Source organism: Cyclopterus lumpus, chromosome 13, assembly GCF_009769545.1.
Source record: "Cyclopterus lumpus isolate fCycLum1 chromosome 13, fCycLum1.pri, whole genome shotgun sequence".
NCBI lineage: Eukaryota > Metazoa > Chordata > Actinopteri > Perciformes > Cyclopteridae > Cyclopterus > Cyclopterus lumpus.
In genome coordinates this window covers 2,357,939-2,372,243 of record NC_046978.1, presented here as the reverse complement: position 1 = coordinate 2,372,243, position 14,305 = coordinate 2,357,939, and the positions used below count along the sequence as shown (strand labels likewise).

General features: G+C 40.0%; 1 protein-coding gene across 1 annotated transcript in view; it reads left to right on the top strand.

The window, feature by feature from the left end:
- Positions 1 to 7,219: 7,219 nt before the first annotated feature.
- Positions 7,220 to 14,305, top strand: part of zgc:172282 (leucine-rich repeat and fibronectin type III domain-containing protein 1-like protein) — a 64,942-nt gene continuing 57,856 nt past the window's right edge. The window contains exons 1-6 of the mRNA XM_034548949.1: positions 7,220 to 7,412; positions 8,921 to 9,072; positions 9,299 to 9,552; positions 9,655 to 9,898; positions 10,015 to 10,172; positions 11,191 to 11,571. Coding sequence (XP_034404840.1) covers positions 7,220 to 7,412; positions 8,921 to 9,072; positions 9,299 to 9,552; positions 9,655 to 9,898; positions 10,015 to 10,172; positions 11,191 to 11,571 — 1,382 coding nt within the window. The remainder of the gene's footprint in view (positions 7,413 to 8,920; positions 9,073 to 9,298; positions 9,553 to 9,654; positions 9,899 to 10,014; positions 10,173 to 11,190; positions 11,572 to 14,305) is intronic.

The window sequence follows — 14,305 nt, the reverse complement described above, 5'->3', positions numbered from 1 at the left end:
ACATAAATCTGTCTGATTCTAGTTAATTGTGTGTGTGTGTGTGTGTGTGTGTGTGTGTGCGCGTGTGTGTGTGTGCGTGTGTATAGAGCAGATGGATGATGCTGCTTTTGACGTTGTTAATAATCCAGTGCTCTCGCTAGCAGTAGACATGTGCACACAAAAACATAGACATATTAGCAAGTACTTAAGTACGATAGCAAGCAAGCCCTTAAAGACACACACATGCCTCCATCCATGCATACACACACAACAATGTATGAAATGTACACATACAGGTTTCAGGGTATTTGTGCATGAGCACAGCTGCATGAGCATATTCAAGGAAGCAAATACGATTAAAACTCAGTAAGGATATGCACATGTGAACACATTCTTGTACAGATACAGTCAATTATACACAGAAGACACTCTGCAGTGTCTTTGCAAAACAGGGTGACCCATCTCTGTTGTGAGGTGCAGTGTACTGGGGCAAAGCAGGCTGGACACGACATTTACATTACATTACATGTCATTTAGCTGACGCTTTTATCCAAAACGACTTACAATAAGTGCATTAAACCATGAGTCCAAACTCAGAACAACAAGAATCAAGCAAGTACAATGTCTTCAATAAAGTTAAACTACAAAGTGCTATCAGTAAGAGCCATTTAAGTGCTACTAAAGTGCTAAACAACAAAGTGCTATTGGTAAGGGACATTTAAGTGCTCCTACGGCATTTAAGTGCTACCTATTCAAGGTATAGTCGAAAAAGATGTGGTTTTAGTTTGCGACGGAAGATGTAGAGACTTTCTGCTGTCCTGATGTCAATGGGGAGCTCGTTCCACCAACGACATCAGTGAGGGGCCAGAAATACACACACACACACACACCCCTAAATGGGCACACTAAGCATACCAAAACAACACGCACACACACACTCAGATGTGGATGAATTGATGGTACTGAGTGCAAAGATCCCATCATAATGTTATTTCAAATTCAGATTTAATGAATGATGGGGCACAGCATCAGGATGATGATGATGGTGATATAGCAGGTAATAATAAAGGCAATAGATCATCACTGACTGCACTACATCCATGTTCATGGCCACCACATCAGATTTATGCTGCTTGTCTCAAAAGCAATAACATTCCTATAGTATTAGCACCGTTGGGTCTAAAAGTCTAAGAATTATTGTACCAAATACCTCTGGTAAAAGGTTGTATGTGGTGGCACTCAATATTGTTGTCAGCTATGACTTTGTTCTGTGGGTAAGCAAACGCTGATATCATTTAAAGACATTATTTTAACAGTGTGCAGGATGTGTCTTCTTGTCTGTGTCGCTGATACACAGTGTATCATGTTCATGTAACGAGAGATGTACAGTGGGAGTAAGCCTTGATGGTTGTGAGATCAAAGGTTGCCAGTTGGAGTAAAAATGATCACCAATAAATTAGATTCTTGAAGACATACCGCTTTGACGGACAATTAAGGAAGAAAATTAGATAACATTTGCTAAGCACCTTGTTAAGCCAGAGATAACAAACTCCAGAGGCAGGATCTGAACTCACTTCTGGAACTTCAGATATCATTGTGAAAAATAGTTCCCACCAACCCATCACTCTGGGGTATTAGCAGAGCATGTGGGTTAAGTCACAAGTTGACTGAGAGTGTCTTCCACGGGAGAACGTTGCTTCTGGATATGTTTTTGACTATCTGGACTTACTCTGTGGAGCAACTTAAATTACTTAAAGCTAACACTAACAAACTCCAGTCAATTGTCGACTTGTTCTGTTTTATCTGATTATTGTCGTCGTGTCTTTTAGTCTGCCTCTTTCTCCATTGGTCTTATCAGCTTAGTTATGCATAGGAACAGTGAGTAGGTGGGGAGAGAGAGAGTGTGTGTGTGTGTGTGTGTGTGTGTGTGTGTGGTGATTTGCATTGCTAATTGCTTCAGATTGGGCTGTAATAACAGTGCTTTGCTTTCAGTTGTAGTTCTTAGAACCGCTAATCTGTGCGTCAGACCACTGCTCTGGTTTTTTAATGTCTTTAATGTGAATGTTGCAAACATTGTTGTTGTTTTGTTTTCCATCATCATGTACGTGTGCAATTCAATGAAGGAGCTTCAGCTGGCTGTATGCTACTTTAATCACATTTAATCACATCCTGTCCTGGCTGAAGCGCACAGACTTAATCAGAGGAAAGTCTATTGTAATCAAAAGGAGACTCAAACACTCAAACATGGTAAACGTTGTAGCATTGCAATCTGCTATACTTGAAATAGAACATTAGTAAATACAGCCCCTTGTGTCCATTGATCGGGTTCCAAATAATTAAAGAAAATACACGGTTCAGAAGGGCACTTTAATCTTCAAAGGTAGGGTCGATATGAACTGTGAAGGCGATTTTTATTCCCTTAGAAAACATGTGTGGTGTGTTTTTAATTATCGATTTCTTCAGAACCCTTCAGTATAACTAAGGCAAAAACACTGTTTTCATTTCCTCCAAAGTAACAGCACCTTTAGCTGTGTTTGAAGTTATTTGTGTATCTGTTACATTGTTTTTCCCATAACTAATGGCCATTCTCTTGACTGAAGAATACATTCAAATCCGAGCATTTTCAATACAAACACAGCAATGTATCTGCCCTAAACACATTGAGACATACTCTGCCTGGGAGAAGCTGATTGATTCACAAATGCAAAGCGCAGATTATACTGTCAAACAAAACAAAGAGACTGTCAATGTGTTTGGACCTTACTTTGCAAAAATATTTTTTAAAAACATAAACATTTGTCACTGCTGGGGACATCCCCAATGATCTGGCAGCTTCCACAGCCACTTGTAGAAAGGGAATATCAATGCAGAGCTCCTCCTTGTAATTACTGCAAAATTATGCTGGATGCTTTTTACCCTTTAACTCCAACTTTGAGACGTAAAGAAAACATTATGCCCAATTTCTAAGACCTGACATTTAGCAAAATGATGGTGGCCATTTGTTGGGCAACATGTGTTAATTAACTTAAGGGGCGATTTAAATAATTTTTCGCGACGGTGGTGAAAAGAATAACTGCTATAACGAAACGAATCAAAAACATAAACGATCTGTATTGGCAGCAAAATAATTGATCGGGGCATCTCTAGAAATTACATTTGTCAAGACTCAAACATTGAGTTTTGTGATCCAATGCATCACAAAATCACAGCTGATTAGAACCAGGTGAAGTTTCCTTAAGTTAGGTCAGAACAGTCAAGTGCTGCCCTGCAGTAAAGCTGTCTGAACAGTTAGCATTCAGAGAGTATTAGATTGTCATTTAAATCATGGTCAACAACTATAATGATCCAATCTAACAAGGGCAGACAGCGTAGAGCTGAACAAGCACGGCAGTGAGTAATGGTGGGTGACTGACCGCTATCATCCTCACTGAATTACACCAACAAAAAAACTACATCTCTTGTTAAATAGCCTTAGAAACACACATACTTTGGATGTGTGGGAGAACCGAGTAAGGGGTGTGTTAATGTTTGTAACTAGGACAATCATCATACTGTGGATTTCTTTAAAAGAAATTGATTTTGTAAAGTAATTACAGGTGAAGACAAGTACAAGGGCACATAAAAAGTCAGGAAGCTAGAGAGAAACGACAAAAAACAGAAGAAAAGAAACAATTAAAGTGACAAAAGCAAACTGAAGGTGTGTGTGTTATCAAGATAATGGATCAGTGAGAGGTGTTAAATGACACACACAAACCACCAGAATATACCCTCCTCCAGACCCTCTGGTCAAACGTGTCCTCTTTTTTTCTTCTTTTTTTTAATTATGTAATGTGTTCCAATTGCTTTTTTTTGGCTTAAGTTGAGGCTTTCTGCCTTTTTTCATGTGTTGGTCAATGTGGAAAAGATTAGCTCATATCCGCCCTCCAGCACCAAGGGAGACTCCAACAAATAGCCAGACCCAGGGCAAGCACCGTCACATGCCACCACCACGTGTGTGTGTGTGTGTGTGTGTGTGTAGGAGAATGGTTAAGTCATAATAATATTAACAATGAAGAAAATATTAATGATAATTACTATTATCTATTATTTATGTTCCCTCATCATCAAATGACTATGCTGTGGAGTTAAGCTGTACACATGCCAGCCGGATGAGTGGGTGGAAATACATTTAAAATCACCATTGATGCAATATATACACATTGTAGATACAAAAAAATCACAAAAGTGAGAGACAACATGAGGGAAGGATGATGGGGGCAAACACAGGAACAGCATGGAGAGCCTAAAACAGATTAAAAAGGAAGTATGCAAGATAGATGATTGCGGGAAAAGAAGGAACCACGGTTTATAAATAAAGGTTTAAGAGAAGTAGGAGATGAAGAAGAGGTAACAGGCAGGTAGGAAGACAATGACAAGAGGAGGGATGTATGATATAGAAATGAAGAGGGAACATGAGTTAGGGTGGAAGAAAATTCATCAATCACGGAAAATGATTCCGCTAGTTCATATCATAAAGGGTGAAGGAGGGTCAAGTGATGTAAATATGAAACGACTGGAACATTGCAAGCAAATTAGTTGATGTATTGAGAGGAGCATACAATAGGGATGATGGAGTGGGACGAGTGAAAGGAGGGGGCATAGATTGAGGGAACAACAGGTGATTAATGTGCTGTATGAAGGAAACGGTGAGGTGAAGGTACGGCAGGGAAATAATCAAACTCAAAAGAGAGAAATATAGAGAGAGTAAAATGAAAAGGCAGATAGAAGAACAGACGTCGCTGCTTGTTTGTAAGTTACAGCACATCTATTTTTAGCAGGCGATTGCATGCACACCTATTTGTTTATTTGTATATATTTGCAGTTTTTTTTTTTATTGCTGATAAACTAAGAGAGGTAGAAAAGCAGATAGCAACACTGGGCATTGTTTATCTTGTGAACCTGAAGATCATCCCTCGATAAAAATGTTCTGAGGGTTTTATGAGTATCAATGGAGAAACAGAATGGAGGAGTAGTATTTTACACAGGCCTCCTCCTAAATACAAGTCCAGTGTTATTGATTAGCCTGGGAGTCAAACTGGGCAGGCTAATATACTTCTGCCCACCGGTACACACACATATCACAGCATGAGTTTTAAGTCATGTCTGCTGTGTTAAAAGTAAACGTGGTTCCATATTTAGCCGTCTTGTCAAACTGACTGAATTTGATCAATTATGACTTTTGTGACAATTTAAGTTATTCACTGTTTTGCAGCAAATGGCATAAGATAAACAAGTATTCATTCAACCCTTAATAAACAAGCACAAGTTGTAAAAGTGACCGCAGTTCTGTTGCTGTAACAAAGTAGGCAACTGTACATGTATGTATATGTGTATGAGTTGTTGATATAATGTTAGAATATAGCAGTTTGGCACTGGCAGAAACAGTGGCTATGTCGCTTAAAAAAAGCTCCTCTCTTGGACACAAGTTATTCCTGTGCATGTCTAGCCTCTCTTTCTTCACTCACCATCTCTCTTTTCTGTTCTCGAATGTGCAATAGCGACCAAGCCTCTCCAGGCTATTAACAGAATGTTATTCTGCTAGTTAGCAGCTATATCTTTACCCAGCATGCAATTAAGTGGCGTACAATTGTAAATGTACGATTATTAGTTTTACAAAAATGTTTTGGGTAATTAATTGTTGTCGTATGAAGTTCTAACCGTGAGTGAGAAGGGAACACTGTTAATGAGGGTCCCTTCTCAACGCACCGCAGTGCTTACGGGACGGGAAATTAAAGCAGGCTGCGGAATGAATTGGTATGCCACCCAGCCCAGCACTGCTCCACAATGTCACAAACAGACAAAGTTATTTTCTATCGTATCATGTAATCGCAGAGGAGGTCAACATCTATTGCAATTGTAAATGTGATGCGTCAGGTATTACTTTTTGCAACACCAGTTGGAAAGAGTTGGACAGGTATTGTTGGAAACAAACACGGAGTGAGGAAAGGACGTCCCTGAGGGCGTTGAAGTGGTGAAAACTAGAAAGAGAACAATCTCTCTGACAATTTTTGATGGAACCGTGTTAAATTGTGTGTGTCCCCTGAGTCCTGGGAGTGTCATCATGCCCATCACTGTTAATTTGAAAAACAGAACTGGTCCAACATACTGAGAAAATAACATATGTTTGATGTGGATTAGAGAACAGAGAGATGTGTGCTCGTAGAAAGCCTTCATTTAGCGTACAAGCTGTTGTGGATGATAGTAGGCTATGAGTGTTACAGATATTAACCTTTTTTGACGCCCCGCACCTATATTATATCTTCCCAAAATATCAAACATATACCCCAGTGTGCTTCAGCAAAATGGCTGCTCACCATGCAGCCACACAATGATGAAGCCCATTATGAGCTCACAGCATTGTGTAATTCAGTCCAGCTTCTGAACCGTGCAATGATCTATTTCTCACTCCTCTCCCTCTATCCTGGCTTTATCATGACACCAACAATTACAATGTGAAAAGACAAGCTAAAGAAACTGCATATCAAAAAGTCTACAGGACCTCACAGGTTCTTTCATTGTTCATGATTGTTTTCTTTGCAGTGAACTTGAGGCTGCACATTGGAGAGATTTTAAAACTGTACAAACAAGTTTACAGTCCAATAAGCAACTTTAGATTTGAGACTGGAGTTGGAGTTGGGGAACAACGATGTTACGACCAGATTGTTTCACAAGCAACCACTTTACAAGCTAATTTTAAAATAATAGAGAGCTAAATCAGGCCGATGGGTTCTGAGATTGCATTTCGGCCAATGCGTTCTCCCTCTTCTGCTCTCCACAAAGAAAGTTTACATGAATTCAACCAAAGACAAATTTAAACTTGCTCATTCACTATTCAAACTGCAATACCAGAACACTTCCAATGCCAAAATATGGTCCGGTTGCTTACAGATCATACATGTGAAGAATCTGCTATGTTTAACAAGCTATGTGTGCTGTGGTTAGCAGGTTAGCCGATTTATGAAGATATCAACAATAGCATCTGTGTTTGTTTTTCTGGTATAATATAATAGAGAAAGAACCTCTCATTTTGTTGAGTCTACAGAAGGATTTACATATTTGTAAATGTTTATACATGTATGTTTTTCTTCTTTGTTTTCTTTTTGCCAGTTGCCAGCTGTCGAGGAAAGCTATCTTTGTACCCACTCAAACTCATTGCTCTTTTCCTTTTGTCTTCCAGTTGCCCTGTTCCCTGTGCAGGATCATGGAATGGCTGTGGTTCTTTTTGCTGTTGCTGGCAGCAGCATGCAGGGGCCAGCCGTGTCCGAAACGCTGCATGTGCCAGAGCCTTTCTCCATCGCTCGCTATTCTCTGCTCCAAGACAGGCTTGCTGTTTATTCCTGCTGCCATTGACCGGCGCACCGTGGAGCTACGGCTCCAAGAAAACTTTATTACAGGTAAGATACCTGCCGGTCTGTCTTGTATTTTGCGTGCTATAATATTGATAAGTACATTGAAAAAGACTAAGCAATGTCTAGACAGCTTAAATATACCACTGAAATTCAAAGGGCACATTTGATGCAGCGAGGAGAGTGTGTCACATGTGAGTGATAGCACTGAAAACAAATGTTAGCTCAAGTCATATTTCTTATGAGTCTGTTTTTTTAAAAACTTTTATACTTTGAAACTTTTTTGTTTTGTCATTCAGTCTAGCAAATCTCATTCATGATTCATCTTATATCAAAGAGCTATCTGATGCGTTGAAACATAGTTATTTTTGTATAAGTGTTGCTTTATTCTTTTATTTTAATCTGGATTCCTTTTCGCTTCCGCCAACGCAGCTCTTCCCAGAACCAATTTAAAATAAATTATTTTCCATAGTTCGCTGAATCAAAAGACATAAACTAAACAAAGAGTATTTTCACAAGGTCCAGTAAGATAATGTGATGCCCCATTAACAACATTACATATTGGATATGTATTTAAGTCCAGTGTTCATCTCCAAATCAATTTAGTTTAGGTTTACCACCATCCTGTGCTAAACTCAATATTCTGTATTATATCTTGGGGAAGACCAGATTATCTCTGCTGTCAACTGAGGTGCTTAGTGTATGTTGCCAAAAAAGAATTTAAACATCCTTGGTATCATGGGGTCCGGACTCTAATGCTGCGTTCACACCAAAAGCGGTGTGAATCTTTCGCGCAAAGTCAATGCACAGACGCAAATGGTTGCGAATGACGCGAAAATTCGCCCGACGCTGAGCCAATCAGCATTGAGACACTCCGTCCGCCTGGCTGCTGCTGCTACTCTAATTGCGCTGGAAGCGGCAGTTATCAAGACGTTAAATTCACTGAGCTGTGTGAGCCTATGGATGATGTTGTGAACCCAAATAAACCACAACTTGTCGGGCGAGTAAACTCACGCAAGTAAAGCGTTGCGAATATTCGCAACGCTTTTGGTGTGAATGCAGCATAAGAGGCTAATTGGGCATGGGCTTGCGAATAGAAATCCAAAAAAAACTGGTTTGCATGTTGCCAAATATGATCATAGTAGCAAATTCAGCAGAAAAGTCCATAAAGTAACAGCCACTTTATTTTTGTATACTTTCCTTACACTTATTCTTGCTATCCGGCTATCAAAGTTGTAAGAACCAGGGTCATCTTTCTGTGATCAATCACACCTTGGGTTGGGGACGACAAAATCAGTGCTGACCGTGGTATGAGCACTGTATTAGCACTGTGTAGAGTGGTGGCAATTAGCTAGCTAATGGGACACACAAAGCTTTCATTGACATGATGGGTATTGAATGAAGTTCTCTATTGGTATCAATTTAAGGCTACTGATAATGGTACTGGCATCATAATGTTAAACAACACCAAGCCCTACTCAATAATGTATTAATGTAATATATCTGGTCACTTGGGACTCAGTTGATCTCTTTGTGTTCATTCTGCTCACCCCCAGCTGTACGAAGAAAGGACTTTGCCAACATGACCAGCCTGCTACATTTGACCCTTTCCAGAAACACCATCAGTCAGATTCTCCCTTCAGCCTTCAGTGACCTGCGGCGACTGAGAGCACTCCATCTAGACTCTAATAGATTAACTGTGATAAAGGTGAGACTGATGGACTGGTTTAATGATAGTAAAGGGGAATGAATAGTCATATGGATTATTGGAGTGAGAAACAGACCTATAGGCCTTTAAGTTTGGATGGGTGGTTAATAGATACACATATTTGAATGATAAAGCGACAATGACAGAAAGACAATCAGTAGATACAATATCCTTTATGATAATGACGTGATGCTTCTCTCATTATTTTTGCTTTTTCACCAACCAGGATGAACATTTCCAAGGCCTGACCAACCTTCGTCACTTGATCCTTGCCAACAACCAGCTCCACTCCATATCTAGCCATGCCTTTGATGACTTCTTACCCACACTGGAGGATCTCGACCTTAGCTACAACAACCTTGCCCAAGCGCCTTGGGACACGATCAGGCGCCTAACCAACGTCAATACCCTAAATATGGATCATAACCTCATAGAAAATGTTCCTCAAGGGGTATTCACCAACCTACACAAGTTAGCCAGGTATATTGATAGATTATCTGATGTTGTGAGAACACGTAATGTAAAGATGCACAGGATGGTTTACTGATTAACTGAACATCTCCTTACCCCGTCAATCAACAGGCTAGACATGACGTCCAATAAGCTGAAGAAAATACCCCCGGACCCATTGTTCCTGAGAATCCCAGTTTATGCCAAGTCCAAAGGCTCCCCCCTCACCTCCCTGGTGTTGAGTTTTGGTGGCAACCCACTTCACTGTAACTGTGAACTTCTGTGGTTGAGAAGACTGACTAGAGAAGATGACCTCGAGACATGCGCCTCTCCCTCTGACCTCAGTGCCAAGTATTTCTGGACAATACCTGAAGAGGTGACATTTTAAGCATTTCACTTGCAGGAAACTATTACAAAATATCGCATAACCTTGAAACCATATAATTTAAATAAGTATGATAAAAATGACTTCATACTTTTTTTTTCCTTTAGGAGTTTATTTGTGACCAACCAGTTCTGACCCGTAAGTCACCTCATACAGTGGCTATGGTGGGCCAGCCTGCCAGCCTGAAGTGCAAGGCAAATGGCGACCCAGAGCCAGAAGTCCACTGGATCAGCCCTGAAGGGCGACTTATATCTAATAGCTCCAGGTACTACGTTTATTTATAGACAGATACATATTCTTTTTTGATCTACCATTTATTAATTTTCTCAGTAAGTGTATTGATTGTACAATTTCTCAAAAGTAGGTGTTTATTTAGGGCATGTGACTCAGCTCCATATTAAATAATGTCAGAAAACTGGCAACCCAGTTGGCAGGTGCAAGAAAAGTGGCATATTCCTCCCTGTACTACTTCACCTCAGCGGAACCAAATAAAATATTCAGACGGGGTTGTCTAACATATTTTTTGTTCTGGCTGGAGTAGTACATGTAGGCACATGGCTTGTGCGGGCCAAATCTGAATCAGGATTAGAAGGTAGCTGTTGAGGTCACACCAGGGGCCTATAACACATACATTATAAAACGATTGATAGTATTGTGAACTATATCACAGAACCTTTATATCTTTCTTACTCTCTTTTTGATTACACATTTATGTTTGCATCTTTAGATATATATCAGTAAAAGCTATTTCATGGAAATGAGGCATTGTTTGATTGTTGGAGAATACCATTTGGTGTAGGCTTACACTTATGGGGATGAAGCCGACAAGTTGTCAGCAACTATCCCCTCATCCTGACTGTCACAGCATTACTTCTGAATAGAGTGTGTTTAGATGCTGGTGGTGGAAGTTGGCAGCATCGGCTTCTGGAGGTAGCAAAGTACACGTGTGACTTAATGGGTTGATCAGAAGAACAGTGATTATCAATTGTCTCCTGTGTGGGTGACAAAGAAGGAGGGCTCATGTCACTGGGATATGTTGGCCAGAAGGGAGTTGCCTCTTAGATTGGAAGTGACAGGATATTGGTAGATCATTCTGTAACCAGATTTGACCACGTCTGAAATGACTTGGGAGAGAAACGGCCTGTCCAATCTCCTATACAGTCCTGACTATGCCAACTGCCTGAACTTTTTGACAGTATATATTTGTTACTTTGTTGTAACCTTTATACCACAGTTAATGCATTGAACTTATTCACTTTATGATACATCTCAATCTTTTTCAGAACTTTGGTTTTCCCTAATGGAAGCCTGGAGATCAATGTCACATCCCTGAAGGATTCAGGTAACTTTACCTGCATTGCCTCCAATGCAGCAGGTGAATCTACAGGAAGGGTGGAGCTAGTTGTCACGGCAATGCCTCATCTGGCGAACAGCACAAGCCGCAGCCGAGACCCATCGTCTGAACCTGCCCCTTCTGACATCCTAACCTCCTCTAAGGTTGCCCTGCCAAACAACGAGACCAGAGGGGCAGACCGGAGGGTCTCATTGGTGGAATTGACAGGGAACTCTGCCCTCATTAGATGGAGCAGTCAGACCTCTTCAACTGGAGTTAGGATGTTCCAGGTCCAGTACAACAGCTCTGGGGATGACACACTGGTTTACAGGTCTGTATATCTACACTGTCATAATTCATGATTTATGATGTCTGTGAGTTTTAATGTTATGTCCTTATTACAGTTTTAATGGTGACTGATATGGACTCTCTGAGGAGTATTCATGAAAAGCATTTCTGTGCCTGTTTGTTTTAGTCAAGGTCAGCGTGTGTTTGTGTGCAGTTGTATGTGTGTAAATAACGAGGCATCAACCACTGCTATGAGGAAGACTGCAGATGATAGACGATACAAATGGAGATTAGCCAGTCATCCAGTCGTAAAAAGTCTAATCAGCTGATGTGATAAAGACATTTGTAGTGGAACAGAGCCATTGTTGGGTTCGCTGGCCTAGGCCAAATGTGTTTCAACGCTTGTCTGTCAACTTGCTTCAGTGCCGCGTTGATGTGCTAATCTTGTTGCCACATTGTTTCATTGCTGTTAGATATAGTATTGCTCTACAAATATGATATTTTCCATACATTGTTAGTTTCCTTACCTTTGTCAGATTTGACTGACTGGCACCCCTTAATAAAACTGGTGACTATCAAACCGCTACAACATTTGATACAATGTAAAGGTTTCAATGTAGAAAGAAGGAAGAACATTTTTTGTTGATCCCATAAACAAACAGGTAGGTTTTCTGCTTTGAGTGCGCAACATGCTACTGCACATACAGCATACTGTCATCCTAAGTCTAAATATAACTAGAAAGAAATTCCCTTTAGATTTCAATGGATTGAATTTAAATTAAATTATTCTTGATAGTGATGTGATTGCACTCAGACAATATGCTATCACTGAAATAAGCCTCACATAATGCTCCTCATTTGAATAGGTATAAAGGTCATTGCGTAGCAAATCATACTAATCATTGAACTACAGAAGGGGCATGCAGGGCTTGTGTAGACCTTTGCATGAAACTCAAGGAACTTTAATGAATGGTACACTTGGTGCTTTCTGTCACAAAAGTAATTCCATTATCAACAGAAGCAGAATATCTTTTGAGGAATTGTTGCAGTCTGTGAAAAAAAAAATGCGGTAAGCTACCGCATTTCAATTATGATTTCTTCGAAACCATGGTGGTCATGAGGAATCTTCCACATTTTCTCTAAGCTCAAAATAAAACAACACACTGGCAACCTTATTTGCCAAATATCTCGGAAAGCTCTGTTTATTTTTGTTCTGATTAGTTTCCATATGTTGGGGAGTCGTCATGGCAACAGGTTGGGAAAATCTCCTAGATCTTGTTATGAGTGACAGGTGGCTTTAATATTATCACAGACTATTAATTCATTTCATTTTCTCTAAGGTGCAAATAGCATGGCCAAATAAAGGACCATCACTCTGTCTTCTGTGATTACAGAAGTACATCAGAAATGTCTTCACTGCCCTACAGTATTATCTAATATCTAAGTTACCTCTGCTTGGACGTTTTACTCAACAGCTGGAACTGTCACTGGGGGAAAAATAATTCTTGAAAGAAAACCCTGTGATAAAATCTGTCAAATCCATCCACATTGACAGGAGAATCAGACAGTACTTCTTAATTTGTGAAAAGTCAACACTTGTGTGATATGGAATTGGGGGATTTTGGGGTAATTATGATGTTATTTCTAAGCTCGAGGACACTTGTATATCCAGACAGCTCAGCTAACTGTGAGAGGCAAGCAGCTTCTTACAATTCTGAGCATGGCTACCCATCTCCTTCATAGCAACCTCCCATCTGCACCTGCCCGTTCAAGGTTGGATGCAGTTAGTGGCCACTGCAGGGTACAAATAATAACCCTCCTTACAGATCTTTGTAGGTGTGTATCTTTTTGTGGGTAGCTGTCAATCTTATGAGCTTCACATTATTAACCAGATTGTCTGGATGTCTACATTACATATTTAACTGTATAACTCAGACCGGCATTTTATGTAATTGATATCTGCATTACTGTTTACTGTGCATCATCAATGACTGCTATCAGAAATCAGAATTCTTAGTGCTGCTGCCTGCCATCAAAAGTGTTCAAATGGTGAAACACGAGATGGCTTTTATTGTAATCAGCAACAGAAAACACAATGTGTTCGCCACCTGCAGTTTGCACTGACGGCAGTCATCAAAAATGCGTCTAGAAATACATGACAATTGTCATTTCTGGCTTCTTTTTTGGCAGCGGGTTATCATTTAATTTTAGCAATGGACGCTGCAATGGAGTTTTTTTTTTTTTTTTTAATGAAAATTTGTAGGAGAGAGGTTGCAAGGTAACCAACTCTACTAAAAAGTTAGCCCACGGTATTGAAATCAGATCATGGTTGCAATTATTTTTGACGGTGTTCTTCATTAAAACAAGATGAATTTGTTGGTTGCTTTTGTAGTTCTGACAAACCAGCTGCTTAAAGAGTTTTTGCTGTAGTATTAAACCATACTTGCTGCTGGCTGACATGGGAACCAAAAGTGTTGCCAAATCAATCAGGACTGAAATCTTAAGGATTAAAACTTTGTTTTTTTCAACAAAAAATCGGAATGAGTTAACAGAAGTCTGACAATTACCTGGCCACTGTCACATGAAAGAGGAGATGGCTTTACAGATGCATGTGCAATGTGGCACAGCACGTGAAAAACATTTTGCGGCTTGAGCTACACTATAGCTTAATCTTAAATACTTTGCCCATATCACTGTCTGATCCATCATACACCCCAATCCACATGTGCTCATGTCGCGGTAGAAAATGCAATGTTGCATATTAATAATTTCTCATA